Source organism: Pseudorasbora parva, chromosome 18, assembly GCF_024679245.1.
Source record: "Pseudorasbora parva isolate DD20220531a chromosome 18, ASM2467924v1, whole genome shotgun sequence".
Classification (NCBI taxonomy): domain Eukaryota; kingdom Metazoa; phylum Chordata; class Actinopteri; order Cypriniformes; family Gobionidae; genus Pseudorasbora; species Pseudorasbora parva.
This window is the reverse complement of record NC_090189.1, coordinates 33,602,996-33,617,966: the sequence shown is the minus strand read 5'-3', so window position 1 is coordinate 33,617,966 and position 14,971 is coordinate 33,602,996. Positions and strand designations below refer to the sequence as shown.

Below are 14,971 nucleotides of genomic sequence, written 5' to 3'. Positions count from 1 at the left end.
TGCCCATGTCAATGAATGAGAGCATTCACATCGGGAACGCGACAACCGACTCTCATTCATTAATATTGGCCGCAACAAAATCTGCGCTGCTCACGCTCCTCTGGTGCTTTTGATGCGAAACAGCCATGGTAATAGACAGCGGAATCGTTGTAATTTACTTAGAAATAACATCGTGTGGGTCTTTGAATCAAGATCGCAATCTTTCAACTGTGCATTAAGTGCAATTTGTCCCAAGATTTGAAAGAAACATTGGTATTAGTACTTTGATTGGTAACATATACTTGGAATTTGTCCTCTGCATTTAACCCATCCAAGTTAGTGCACCAACATTAGGAGCAGTGAGTAGAGAACACACACACACACACACACACACACACACACACACACACACACACACACACACGTTTTTTTATTTTTTATTTGGGGACATTCCATAGGTGCAATGGTTTTTATACTGTATTTTATACTGTATTATACTGAACCATATTTTCTATCCCCCTAAGCTGCCCCCGCCCCTAAACCTACCCATCACAGGAAACATTCTGCATTTTTACGTTCTCAAAAAAACTCATCCTGTATGATTTATAAGCATTTTGAAATATGAGGCCAATGTCCTCATATTTCACCCTCTCCTTGTAATACTTATGTCATACCCATGTCATTATACACATTTGAGTCCTAATATTTCACAAAAACACACACACACACACACACACACACACACACACACACACACACACACACACACACACACACACACACACACACACACACACACACACAACTGAATAAGTGGGGGATATTGGGGGTTAGATGCCTTATTCAACTGCGCTGCCAGTCGTTTCCTGCTACTGAGAATCAAACTCACAACCTTTGGGTTACAAGTCTGACACCTTAGGCCTCGACTGCCCCATTTTCTTAAGAGTGAAATGGTTTGGTTCACCTATGTCTTTTCCTTCCCGTTGCCCTTTTAATCTCACAGATTTCAGTTACCCCTGAAAGACACCATGCAGGTCATGGACCGTACGAATAACATTAAAACCGAAACAAATTCTGAATAAAATATACTGAATGTTTTTTAATGTGAGAACCCCACCCAAATAACACTATGGAAAAATGCTAATGCTTATTTAACACGCTGATTCAACCCCAAAGTCTAAACTCAGGGAGGAGTTGTGCTTGGCTCCTTTTGTTTTCGGTTATTAATTTTGTATGTAGCTCTTTGAAACCCCTTTGAATGTAATGGAGAGATTATGAAGGTCAGTAAATTGTGTTATTTGGGTGGGAACCTTCTTCAGAGACTCAATTTATGGGAAAAATACCAAGGTGGAGGACTCATGCTTTATTGAACAGGCCATAGCACCCCATGTTGTCTCCAATAAGAGGCTGTAGATTAAGTATCCCTGTAGGTGTTTTTGTCTTTTTTTTCTTTTGGGAGTAAATGGGTTTTGGAAGAGTAGACAATAATGAATGGACAGCACCCTTGCTCCCCCCTTTCATTTAGAAGATAATCTTTGCCAACTCTGAGGCATCTCCAGATCATTTCTTCTGTGGTTGGTTAAAGGTCACGTCAAGAGATATCATCCCAGTACTCAAATAGCCACACCCTGTGTCAATATGGAACATTAATTTGTATTATATCTTTTTCTTTGTCTTGTGGACTCTAGAGATTGTTTTTCGGTTGCCAAAGAACACAAAGAAGACTTCTCACAAATATAAAATAATGGTCTGAATCATTATATTTGGTTCTGGAAGTGATGTTGTTTAAATTAAATGTTAGGCAGGAAGGCTTTTCTGTATTTGATTTAATTGCTTGTTTGAGAAACAGGCCAGCGCTCCACTCACATCTCATTTCAGTGGGAGGCTTTTTAAACAACAAACATGTGGAAAGAACATAGTTCTGCTTCTCAGAGTCCACGTCGAGGCCATTTGAATTTTAACAGACCCCCTGAAGCGTGCGTTGAGTTTAGTGTGTGTGTGTGTGTGAGGGGTTGGGGTGGGGGGGGGGGGTGTAGTTGAGAATGAATGGGGTAAAGTCATGTGAGAGAGGCAATGTCTCCATTGCACTGTGATTGGATATGATTGGTTTGCGCTATGAATCCCGCCTTGTTTTCTTGTACGTTCCTGAATCAGTCTGAATAAACAAAGGGTAGGGGCGTTGCCGCGGTGGGAAAGTGATCCTGTGAAACAGTAGCGGTGGGAAATAAGAATTCTGTCAATAATTACTTACCCTAATGTCCTTCGACACCCGTTAGACCTCCGTTCATCTTCGGAACACAATTGAAGATAGTTTTGTTGAAATCCGATGGCTCAGAAAGGCTTTAACACCAAATATCATTTCTTCTCTCAAGAACCATAAAAGGCACTAAAGACGTCGTTACAACGCCCATCTCACTACAGTGGCTCTACAATGATTTTATGAAGCGATGTGAATTAGTTTGTGGGCAAATAAAAGAAATAACGACTTCAAAACCGATTTCAAAACAAAGCATTGAACCGCTATGAATCAACGTATTGATCCATGATCCGGATCGCCAATGTCACATGATTTAACAAGTTTGGCGGTTGACACGTGATTTGAATCATGAATCAATACGCTGAGTCATAACGGTTCGACACTTTGTTTTGAAATCGGCAAAAAAATTGGCTCATGAGTCGTTATTTAGTTTTTTTTGTGCACAAAAACTATCCTTGTTGCTTCATAAAATTATTGTAGAACCACTGTGAGATAGGCTTTGAACCAATGTCTTTAGTGCCTTTATGGGCCTAAAGGCAGGACTAAAGGAAATGACATTGGTGTAAGCCTTTCTGAGCCATCGGATTTCAACAAAGATATCTTCATTTGTGTTCCGAAGATGAACGGAGGTCTTACGGGTGTCGAACGACATTAGGGTAAGTAATTAAAGACAAAATTTTCCTTTTTGGGTTATCTAACCCTTCAATGGACGTGCTCTTGCTCTGGTTGATGTGCGCACACGCTCACCTGGAAGAAGTGCCCATGCAAGGAATTCTGCCCTTAATGAAGTCATACAGGGCCATAAAAAAAAAAAAAAAAAAAAAAAAAAATCAGAAACATATTGTAACCCTGAAGGAGTGTATTTGGCACATAAATACTCTGTCATACTTCGTTTTTTTTTTTTTTTTGTGTGTGTGTGTGCCATGTTTAGCATGAGAATACAACTCTTTAACACTGTAAATAAGTCAGAATGCATGAAATAACATAAGAACCTCCTTTAAGTAAACAACTCAACCACTTTTCACCGCTTTGTCGCATCAAAATGAAACTTTGAATGGCCTGAAAACATGACGACGGTCAGGGGTTTTAGTGAGCAATCAGCATGGTGAAAATAAAAGTACTTCTTTGTTACAAAGCTTGATGATCCAAAAATAAGTTTAAAAAGAATAGCCGAACATCAGTTCACAAATAAAATAAATAGTTTAATAGTTGATAGCCTTTAGATATTGTTTTGGAATAAATGTAAAAATGCGTAAAAAAAATACAAACTTGATGAGATTGGTATTTGGTTGTAATAAATGAAAAATTAATTACATTGTTAATGTGAAAAATACAACATAGAATTTTTGTTATGTAATGTTTATTGAACCAGGAAAATGTGACGAGCTTAAAGTGTAAAATAACACACATTTAAAAAACGGAGGACTTATTTCAGAACACCACTGCATGCCACAGATTATGTTATGTCTGGCATTTGCCAAAGAAACATTTCCTTTAGTTTTACTTGATATAACTAAAACTGAAATAGAAATTAATATGATGTAAATTATGTAGTCATATTTAATGTATGAAAGACTAATTAAAATGACAAAAAACAACTAATTTACTAACACTTAAAAATGGAAGAATAAAATAAATGACTAATTTCAAATATATAAAAGGCAGTGAAAAGTCTGTTTAACACATCTTTGCTAGAATTGTTCATAAATGTAATTTAAAATTATTACATTTCGAAGTGCCCTTATTATAATTCTGAACTTCCATAACGAATCGTCAGCGATTCCAGTCTCACTTGCTATGTAGGTTTGCACAATGTCTTCCTATGTTCTTCATTGGCTGCCCGTGAAACGCATCTACTTTGACCCGCCCTCAAACACTGCAGTTGTATCTGAAGCCTGAAAGAGTTTCATTTGTGTTGTTGACATTACACTCAAGATGATATTTTCTGCGCCGTGAAAGGCTAACGGATGAACTGATACAGTAAAACTGACACCATTCTTATAGTTCGTATCACTGTAAAGAAGTGTTGAGGAAGCCTCCACAGATGGAATTCTGATACGGTAATAGGCGTTTCCGACACGTGCTGTTAGTGGTCGACCAATCACAACAGAACAGACTGGGCCATCTGACCAATAAAAGCAGAGTAGGCTCTTAGAAAGGAGTGGTTTAGAGAGAATAAATCTTTTATCGTACCATTTCAGACACTGTGACAAGAGGTGATGCTGCAGTGATATTATGAGAAAATTCAAGTGTTTTTTTTAGCTTGGATGTAAACGTATTGTATGAGATCTCCTAAACAAAGTTAGGAAGCTTTATAATAGCATAATAGGGGCTTACATAGGGGCTTTATATTTAATATTATTGTCATTAAAGCAAAATGGTTAAATACTTAAATATTGAAATTCGTGTTGATTTTTCTCTATTCAAAATCTCACTCAAATGTATTTTATTTGTGTGTAATTTCAGTGCGTATAAAGCCAGGCTCAACCTCTCCAGTGGAGTATCAGTCTGACAGTGATGCTGAAAGCGGCACAGAGTCTGGATCGGCCTCTTTCAGCACGCAAGGAATGGACCCCAGGTGAGAGAGAGTGTATCTGCATATCCCATACACATCTGTATATCTCAATGTTGGGTAGAGCATCTGACATGGTCTAATGGCATCGCTGCACCACTCTTCTGGACGATTATGTAACCTTAAACACACTTGAGGCCCATGGCTCTTCTTTGCTTTGATTACAAGCTGGATGCATCCTCTTCTGTTGGTGTGTGTGTGTGTGTGTGTGTGTGTGTGTGTGTGTGTGTGTGTGTGTGTGTGTGTGTGTGTGTGTGTGTGTGTGTGTGTGTGTGTGTGTGTGTGTGTGTGTGTGTGTGTTGCTGGGCAGGGTTCTCTCCAAACTGGGTGTAAACAATGTTACATAACTCGCAATGTCGTCACACCTTTGAAAGAGGGAGTAAAATGCAAAGAAGGACAAACATTGGCATGGCCAGGATGGAGAACAAGAGGGTCTTTTGGGTGGGTGTGTCTAATTGTTCGGACATACGGTCAGGTGATTGCTGGGAGAGAGAAATTTGATGGAAATGAGTTGGGAGAAAGAGGGGGAATAGGGAGTGAACTGGTTTGCAGCCAGGGAGGGGAAAGGAAGAGGCTGAGAAAGCGAAAGAGAGAGGAAGGAAAGGAGGGGAGAAAGACATGGGCTGAAAAAAAAAACATGGCAGGGGGAGGGGGATTGGAGCAGGAAGGGAAAGGGAGAGAGATCAGCATTGAACTGGAAGCTCTCCAGCTGTATGGAATTTAGATGCACATGCATGCTTGCCCTTCAGCCCTCCCTGGTGGCCAGTTAGGGATATTGCACTAGGGTCATCATGGTCCTATATGCATATATAATTCTGTGATGCGCAATAATAATTTTGGGTACTATTTTTATAAGACCAGTTTATTTTATGTATGCAGAAAAATTAGAGGCATATATCGGATTATATCACTATTGATTTGATCAAACCCCATCTCTAGTTTTCAGATAAACGGGAAGTCCCAAGCAAAACATGAAGCTATGTAGGAAATAAAATACGCAGTGAACCTTTTTCTGTCTTATTTTTATCATCTTTTTTATATTTATTCAGAAGAAGTTGAATGCCACAGGTCACAAAAAACACTGTTACAGCCTTTAGTTATTTTGGAATGAATGTAAAAATTCTTAAAACACTAACTTGAAGAGATTTATTGTAGTGGGTTTTAATAAAAAGAACATGATTTTTTTACATCAATTGTAAAAATGCAAAATATATAGATGGCAAACTAAATTAATGAAGACAGACAGTGGGAGGCCTGTGTGCTCAGACGCTGGCATTCACTGAATAAAAGTCTGGTGCCCCGTCAAAATAAAAGTCTGGCTTCCAATAAATCAAACCCCTTTATTTATATAGCGCATTTTACAAGTCCAGTTGTTTCAAAGTAGATTCACAATGTTAACAGGTAGATAATATGTTGAGTATTATATTTGATACTTCTGTCTTTCATATAGTATGGTACAGGACAATATAAAGCTCATTCTGGCGCTCAAACACCTTAATTTTATTCAGATTTAGCTCAACTGCAGATGGCTATATGGTGATAAATTGGTGGTCGATCGATATTGTTTTTCTGATGGCCAATGCCAATATCTTAGAGAGCAGGGTGACGGATGGCCGATATAAAACTGATATATAATATACATCATTTATATTTATTTTAATTAATATGTAAAACATTTAGAAATATGTAATAAATAAAAATCTTTAAAATAATCATCCTTATACTTTAGATGGCAACTTGATTCTGCAATTATATTACAGTATTATAATTTTTCTTTACAGATAAAGTAATTGTTTAAAAATATCAATAAAAAGGAAATAAACACTGTAGGCTAACGGGGCACTCAGCAATCTGGTACTTTTTTCGTGCTGGTAATCATATTTGTTTATATGATCAATACAGACAAGGTAGCTCTAATTTTATATGCATCACTGTGTAAATTACTTTAATATGTCATAGTGGTCAACTGAATACAGTGTAGCATATTTTGAAATCAAGGATTTAAAGTCTGTCATTTCTAAATATGAAAGGATTGTGAAATAAAATATTTATTGGATATACAGAGATTTGTTTTAACAATATAGATGCGCATTGCTGAATGCTGACAGTAAATGTTGAGTATTATAGTCTGTTTTTTGCCTTTCCGTTGCTAATAAAATAAAAATAAAAACTGCCGATATGTTAAAAATGCCCACTGCTATAAAGTAGGATGAAATTCTAGGACCCACTTTATATTAGGTGTCTTTAGCTACTATGTGCTAACATTTAAGTTAATAATTTCAATCACTTATGTGTTTTTATATTGTACTGATATTACTATAATTACCTGCATGTAATTACATCTTTAATTAATTTCTTTACATGAAAGGGTACATGGTGGTCATAAAGGGATGGACTTGGTCAGAAACAATGCTCCGGTAGGCCATGGCATTTAAATGATGCCCAATTGGCACTAAGGGGCCTAAAGTGTGCCAAGAAAACATTCCCCACACCATTACACCACCACCACCAGCCTGCACAGTGGTAACAAGGCATGATGGATCCATGTTCTCATTCTGTTTATGCCAAATTCTGACTCTACCATCTGAATGTCTCAACAGAAATCGAAACTCATCAGACCAGGCTACATTTTTCCAGTCCTCAACTGTCCAATTTTGGTGAGCTTGTGCAAATTGTAGCCTCTTTTTCCTATTTGTAGTGGAGATGAGTGGTACCCGGTGGGGTCTTCTGCTGTTGTAGCCCATCTGCCTCAAGGTTGTGCATGTTGTGGCTTCACAAATGCTTTGCTGCATACCTCAGTTGTAACAAGTGGTTATTTTAGTCAAAGTTGCTCTTCTATCAGCTTGAATCAGTCGGCCCATTCTCCTCTGACCTCTAGCATCAACAAGGCATTTTTTGCCCACATGACTGCTGCATACTGGATATTTTTCCTTTTTCACACCGTTCTTTGTAAACCCTAGAAATGGTTGTGCGTGAAAATCCCAGTAACTGAGCAGATTGTAAAATACTCAGACCGGCCCGTCTGGCACCAACAATCATGCCACGCTCAAAATTGCTTAAATCACCTTTCTTTCCCATTCTGACATTCAGTTTGGAGTTCAGGAGATTGTCTTGACCAGGACCACACCCCTAAATGCGTTGAAGCAACTTCCATGGAATCGGTTGATTAGATAATTGCATAATGAGAAATTGAAGAAATATAATGAGAAATTGTGTGTGTGTGTGTGTGTATGTATGTATGTGTGTGTATATATATATATATATATATATATATATATATATATATATATAATTGAGAGAGAGAGCGAGAGATTTGATCATGTTGATCATTTAGAGGCCTTGTGTATCAAATACCATACAGTAGGCTTTATAGGGTTAAGAGTGTTGCAATACAAGTCATTGTAATCATTGTAATCCAAAGGACGATTGATGGATTAATCTGTTTTACTCATGAAGATAATGCTGAATGTTTGTACCTGCCTTCACATGCTCAAATGTGCTCTTAATCTTTAGATAATCTAAGGATAGGTTTGGTATGACTTGAACTGATCGCCACACCCTAATAGCTAAAATGTTTCACTTTGTTCCTAGTATGAATACAGATGTGGACATCCAAGTTGACCCCGACTCGCCGGACATGAAGAGAAGACGTGTGCACATGTGCGATTATGATGGCTGCAACAAAGTCTACACCAAGAGCTCGCATCTGAAAGCCCACCGGAGAATACACACAGGTGTGCCCTTTTTTCTGCCATTGTTTTTGGTGCAATTATTAATTTATATGTAATTTATATCTATCTGTCTGTCTATATGTATATAGGATTAGGGTTGTAATTTGGGGTCTGTAAGAAATGTATGCTTGAAATCAATTAATGCTTTTATTCAGCAAGGATTCATTAAAGTGATCAAAAGTGACAGTAAAGACATGTTAAAAAATATTTCTATTTCACATAAATGCTGTTCTTTTAAACTCAAAGAATCCCAAAAAATGTATCACAGTTTCTTAACACTAAAGAATGATGCTGAAAAATCAGCTTAAATTTTAATATTTCACAATATTATTGTATATTTTGTGTCTTTTTGTTTAAATAAATGCAGCGTAAAATTACATTTTAAATTATATTAAAAAAGACTCTTAAATTGTAATATTTCACAATATTATGTTTTTTACTGTCTTTTTGATTAAATAAAAGCAGCATTTGGTGAGCCTTAACCCCAAACTTTTGAGCGGAAGTGTGTGTGTGTGTGTGTGTGTGTGTGTGTGTGTGTGTGTGTGTGTGTGTGTGTGTGTGTGTGTGTGTGTGTGTGTGTGTGTGTGTGTGTGTTTGTGTGTGTGTATTTATGTACATATATATATATCAGACATATTGATTGACATGGTTATGTCTTTACAGGTGAAAAGCCGTACCAGTGCACATGGGAGGGCTGTACCTGGCGCTTTGCTCGCTCGGACGAGCTGACGCGACACTTTCGCAAGCACACCGGCATCAAACCCTTTCGCTGCACCGACTGCGACCGCAGCTTCTCCCGCTCTGACCACCTGGCACTTCACCGACGGCGCCACGTCATGATGTGAAATGCTTTTTACGCCACCCTCCCCAGCCCTCACCTCCCTGCCTGCTCCTCAGGAGACATGCGTGCCCATCCGGGGATTCCAAACGCTGTTGACGCCACCTCCCCGGTCTCCGGATACGAACATATGTGTTGGATATGGAGAAGGGGTGGCGCAATCAAATTGGTTACCCCTCCTAGTCAGAACATGGCTGCAATTTTCTGCCAAGCTTCTAAAAGCCACAAACCACCCGTCCAAGGGCAACCTTCACCTCCATCTCAATGCCTGATCATTTAGCCATTACTTGAAGGGACTACAAGAAAAGCAACGCACGCAGCACTGCTATAAGCAGAGAGTGAAGATTGGGGAAGGTACCCCTTTATTGACATGATTTTTTTGAAACAAGTATAGAAAGTAAAGTAAGAAAGTAAAGGATTTTATGCAAGATGGTTAGAAAAAAGTAGAGTTGTGTAATGAATTTCGTCGTTTTAATGAGTTAGGAGGGTTTGAGATACATCTACAGCTGCCTTGTTGAATTCTTGCATTTTATCCAAACTTTTTGTCGTCCTAAATTTGTATACACAAGCTTGACCTTTACGTTTCTGTGTGGATGGAATTGAACGTATAGCTCATAGCAAAGACAGCTGAAGATGTACCCTGTTTTAAAGGGGTTTTTTGTTTCGTTTAAACAAATCAGTTTTTATATCTACCCTAACCCAAATGAGAAGTAGAGGCAGGGGGCTGACAAGACTGTGAATTTTTGTAAAATATTTTTTTGTTGTCGAAGCATCTTCCCAAAAATAGTTTGCCGCAAAAAAAAAAAAACAGTATTTCTTTTTGTTGTTTTTTAAAAAGACATTTTATTGCCAATACTGGCATCTAACAAAACACCGTATGATGGGTGTTAATCTAACCTTCAGATATTATTTCATAAGGCTGTGAAAAATGTTTCAAAAAAAGCAACATAACTCGCAGGGAAAGGGGGAGCTTATTAAATTGGTGTGTATGTGTGTGTATGTCTGTGTTTAAGCACACTTGTTTGCATATTTGTAAAGAAGACATAATAATCAGAGATATAATAGTACAGATGTCTAGATGCATTGTTACTTCTAGCCCATCAGAGCCTTAATTGAAGTAAACGTGCAAATCTGATTTGCGCAGCAGGATTTCGGAGTTCCTCAGGGTTCGATACTGGGACCCCTATTTTTGTGAGGCACCCTGAAAATCCCTATTTGCATATAGTTCACAGTGACAAAACATGTCCTAACATCTCCTGCCCTGATATGCATGATATGCAAAAATACCCCCCCTCAACCCCCAACAATATTTTGAAGTTATTGGATGATGATATTATGAAAATCATATAAACCTGTAAGGAGAGGGTATCCTGGACACTTCTTCCCTCTAGCTAGCACTCTAGCACATTGCCATGGGCATCATTTCAATCGCTAGCAGCTGATTAAGTGCGCATTATGCCTTTTTTCAGAAGAAACGCTTGTTGGATTCAAGCCTTTGAGCGGTAAGTGCATGTCTGCAGCAGCTGCACGATATTTTGTCCAGAGAGCAATGTAGTCGCAAGATTTTGTATTGTTCTCTCGCTTCAAGGCAAATGTTACTAAGCACATCTTTCTAGAAGAGTATATGCATTTGATTGCGATCCCTTTCTTTTTTTTAAACTGTTCATAGACTTACAGACAATTAATAACTAAAGACTTAATGTACATACTGTATATAATCTACAAAGTTCTTGAATAAATGTAACGGGTGGATTTCTATTTTTAACACTGACTAGATAATGTGAAATACTTGTTTTCTTTCTTTCTGTTTTTTTGTTTTGTTTGTTTCTTTGATTTTTTTTTATTTTTTTCTTTCTTTTCTTTCTGTTTTATTTTTGTTTAATCCCTTGAAATGAGTCCCTGATGTGTTGTACACCCCTAAAGTGTTGCATGGAGAGTAGTGTTTTCTTTGTGAAGTCGGTGAGCATGTCAAAGCGTTGGAGCCCTGACAGATGTGGCCTATAAGCACTGATAATCCACATGAAATCCATGAAATGTGTGCAACCATGGCCATTCGTAGCACATATGCATGGCCTATTTCTAATTACTACAAGACATGCTGGTAAAACATGTACCTTCATATCATCCTAAATCGAAATTATTGTATTCCAAGATGGCGTAATGTTAGGAGCCCTTATCAATGTTGAAGTGCCCACGACTGAATTTTGTGACATCCTTGTCTATCTGAGCATGTTTGCTTTCATCACTTGTATCTGATTTGTTTAAAATAGTGTGCGATCTTGTGCTCAAATCTTGAAAGGGTTTGGGTTTTGTGTGAGTGTATGTGTGCAAGTGTGGTTATCATTAAATTCTCTTTTAACCTTTCAGAATCATAGGTATTTTATATTGAATGCAGTAACTTATGGGCCAGTACTATATTACTCAGTGCAATGCAGTTATCATTATAACAAGACAAGTAATTAATGTTATTTCTTTTGTATTTGTACAGAACAAGTGTGTAAAGATCAGCGAGGAAAACGCGAGCTTTTTGATACTGTGAGAAATGGTGTTGAAAGTCAGTTTCCCGTGTACAGTTGTGATTACCCACTCCTTTTATAGAATAAAATGTTTTGGTGCAACACGGTGTTGTGTGTTATAATTCAAGTCGTGTGTATTTTACTGTGTGATCAGTTATAAATCCTATTTACCTTTTGGTATTGTGGTGTAAGAACGTTTTAGATAATACAAATATTAAATAGAGCGCACATATACTATATTGCCAAAAGTATTGGTACACCCCTCCAAATCATTGAATTCAGGTTCCAATCACTTCCATGATACATGATGTGTATAAAACCAAGCACCTAGGCAGTCCGACGCTTCTACAAACATTTGTGAAAGAATGGATTGCTCTCAGGAGCTCAGTGAATTCAAGTGTGATACCATGAGAGGTTGCCACTTGTGCAATAAGTCCATTTGTGAAATTTTCTCACTACTAAATATTCCATAATAAACAGTTATTGTTGTTATAACAAAGGGGAAGCATTCAGGAACAACAGCAACTCAGCCACGTAAAATCACAGTGTGGGGTCAGCACATGCTGAGGTGCACAGTGCGTAGAAGTTTCTGCAGTCCTCCAAACTTCCTGTAGCCTTTAGATTAGCTCAAAAACAGTGCGTAGAAAATTTCATGGAATGGGTTTTCAACATGTCTGCTCCTGTGCATGACGCAAGGTCCATAAGACACGGAAGAGCGAGTTTGGTGTGCACAGAGCACCGAGTCCTGACCTCAACCTGATAGAACCTTGATGAATTAGAACGGAGACTATGAGCCAGGCCTTCCCGTCCAACATCAGTGCCTGACCTTACAAATGCGAAGAATGGTCAAAATTCCCATAAAAATACTGTTAAACCTTGTGGAAAGCCTTCCCAGAAGAGTTGAAGCTGTTATAGCTGCAAAGGGTGGGCCAAATCCAGATGAAACCCTACGGATTAAGAATGGGATGTCATTAAAGTTCATGGGCATGTAAAGGCAGGCATCCCAAAACTTTTGGCGATACAGTGTATCAGTGCTTCAGACTACCTTTCAGTGCTACCTTTCAGTGCTTCAGACTTTATCAGTGAAGGAAAGTGACATAATTTCCTGTGTTTTACAATTTAAAGGCAAAGTAAAGTACAGTCGCAGAATTGACACAATTTATGGACACACATTATTATAGGATAAACGTAATTTTAAACTATTTAATATTGTAGAATTAGAAAAATGACTAATTTAGTGTTTCTAAAAATAAAATACATGAAATGTTACCAAAATAAAAGTCACAAAATGCTTTGATTACACAATTATACAGATGGAAAAAAATACAATATAAATCGGACAAGATGAAATCATGAAATAAGAAAATATGACATGGCCTGTAACATCTTGTGATCCATGATAATGAGTAAAAAAATTGTGAATATAATTAAAAATAGGCCTATAACCTTTTGAAAAAAGCATGACTTTGGACACCAAATGTACAAGCAATTTTTGAATCACCCAATTGGCATGTATATGAATGGCTTAAACATAAAGCTTTCTGTTTTTAGTTGAAAACAATGTTGTGTAAACGGCCCTTGTTGTAGCTGTGTAGCCTGCTTAAAGTTTACTGTTACACTTAAAGTATACTAAATGTTGGTCAATTTAGTCCTAAGTATTGAAACAGTACACTGCAAGCACATACTTTTAGTATTGGTATTGGTATATCTGATATATAAAGGCTATACTTAAAAATACACTTGAACTTTAAAATGAACTTGATGTAACCTATTGCCTACTTTATTTCACGTCCCTTGTTTTGGTATCAGTCTAGCTCAAAATATTATAGACTACCTGAGGGTTTATATACTCATTTTGTTTGTTCTAATATCAGAACGATCTTTATAAAACAATCCAGCGGTCAATAATTTTGCCGTGTAACCATGAGGCCGTGAGATGATCTGTTGTTTCGGCTGCAGGGACTGCACCGTGTGGCGCCCTCTAGTGGTGCAGATGTGTAACAGCTCATGTCAAAGAACTGTGTGGTAGACTGCAAAATGTCAGTGTCTCTTTTTAGAGTCTTATCATTCCACTTATATCAATAGGTAAATATGTATTGTGATGAAATATTTTATCATTTTGTCAATAAAACTGTCCAGCATGGTCTAACCATTAAAGTCAAAGTCCAACACTATAACTCGGTCAAGACTTTAGTTCATAAGAAGTGGTGCTATCCCTTTGTTTGTTCCTGAGATTATATTACCCTAGTGTCTGGGAGGATAAATTATGGTCAAAACACAATCTTTATGACACTCACTTCTCAACTGGTGCAATAATGATTAACATGAGATTAGGCTACACAACACACAGTATGCTATTTCAAAATAACTTTTCTTGAAAAATCATGCAAATGTGTCTCAGAAAATAAATGTAATCAACATCTTCAAGTTTTTGTAACTTGGCTTTATAACTTGAGTTTTTTTAATAATTCACTGAGAATGCAGTGTACCTACTCCCAGTATAAATTAAGTAATTGCTTTGTTTTACCCTTTGTTCCCCTTACTTGATTTGAAAAGTTTATTTGCTGTGTTTTGTAGCCAATAAAATTGTTTTGTAATGGTCATTCTTATTAATTGCAACATTAATTTATTGGCTAATTACTATTGTGATTTGCATGTTTAATGCTAATGTCTGTGACTCAAGCAAGATCGATCTTAAAAAAATGGCACAAAGTTGCGGATGAGAAGTTAGGTCATCTTTTAAAAGTTAGGTATGTAAAATCAATGGAAAATAATTATAGTCATATAAATAAAGTCCCAAGAGCCCAACCAAAAACAACAATCACCATAATGGTTGGTAAAAAATAATATTTCAGGAAATCAACATCAATTTATGAAGTGATGTTCTCCCCAAATGTTCTGTTGTATTGACAATTCAACATTCAAGATGACTGGAAAGTGTGCAAAGGGAACTAGGGAAAAAGATCACTGCAGAACCACATCTGTGGTAATGTGGAGTGTACCAGATCTGGACCTTGCAGATCTCAACTCATTTACTTGACAAAATGGTACTTAAACCATGCAGTCTTGTAATCTTAA

The 14,971-nt window shown here is 37.4% G+C and overlaps 1 protein-coding gene across 3 annotated transcripts in view; it reads left to right on the top strand.

The window, feature by feature from the left end:
* klf8 (Kruppel like factor 8) overlaps positions 1 to 12,000 on the top strand; it is a 65,041-nt gene extending 53,041 nt beyond the window's left edge. For 2 of the 3 annotated variants that reach the window (XM_067423541.1, XM_067423543.1), the window contains exons 4-7: positions 4,703 to 4,814; positions 7,409 to 7,465; positions 8,400 to 8,542; positions 9,203 to 12,000. In XM_067423541.1, the coding sequence (XP_067279642.1) occupies positions 4,703 to 4,814; positions 7,409 to 7,465; positions 8,400 to 8,542; positions 9,203 to 9,384 (494 nt within the window). In that variant the 3' untranslated portion in view covers positions 9,385 to 12,000. The remainder of the gene's footprint in view (positions 1 to 4,702; positions 4,815 to 7,408; positions 7,466 to 8,399; positions 8,543 to 9,202) is intronic. The other variant, XM_067423542.1, reaches the window with a different exon arrangement.
* The last annotated feature ends 2,971 nt before the right edge of the window (positions 12,001 to 14,971 follow it).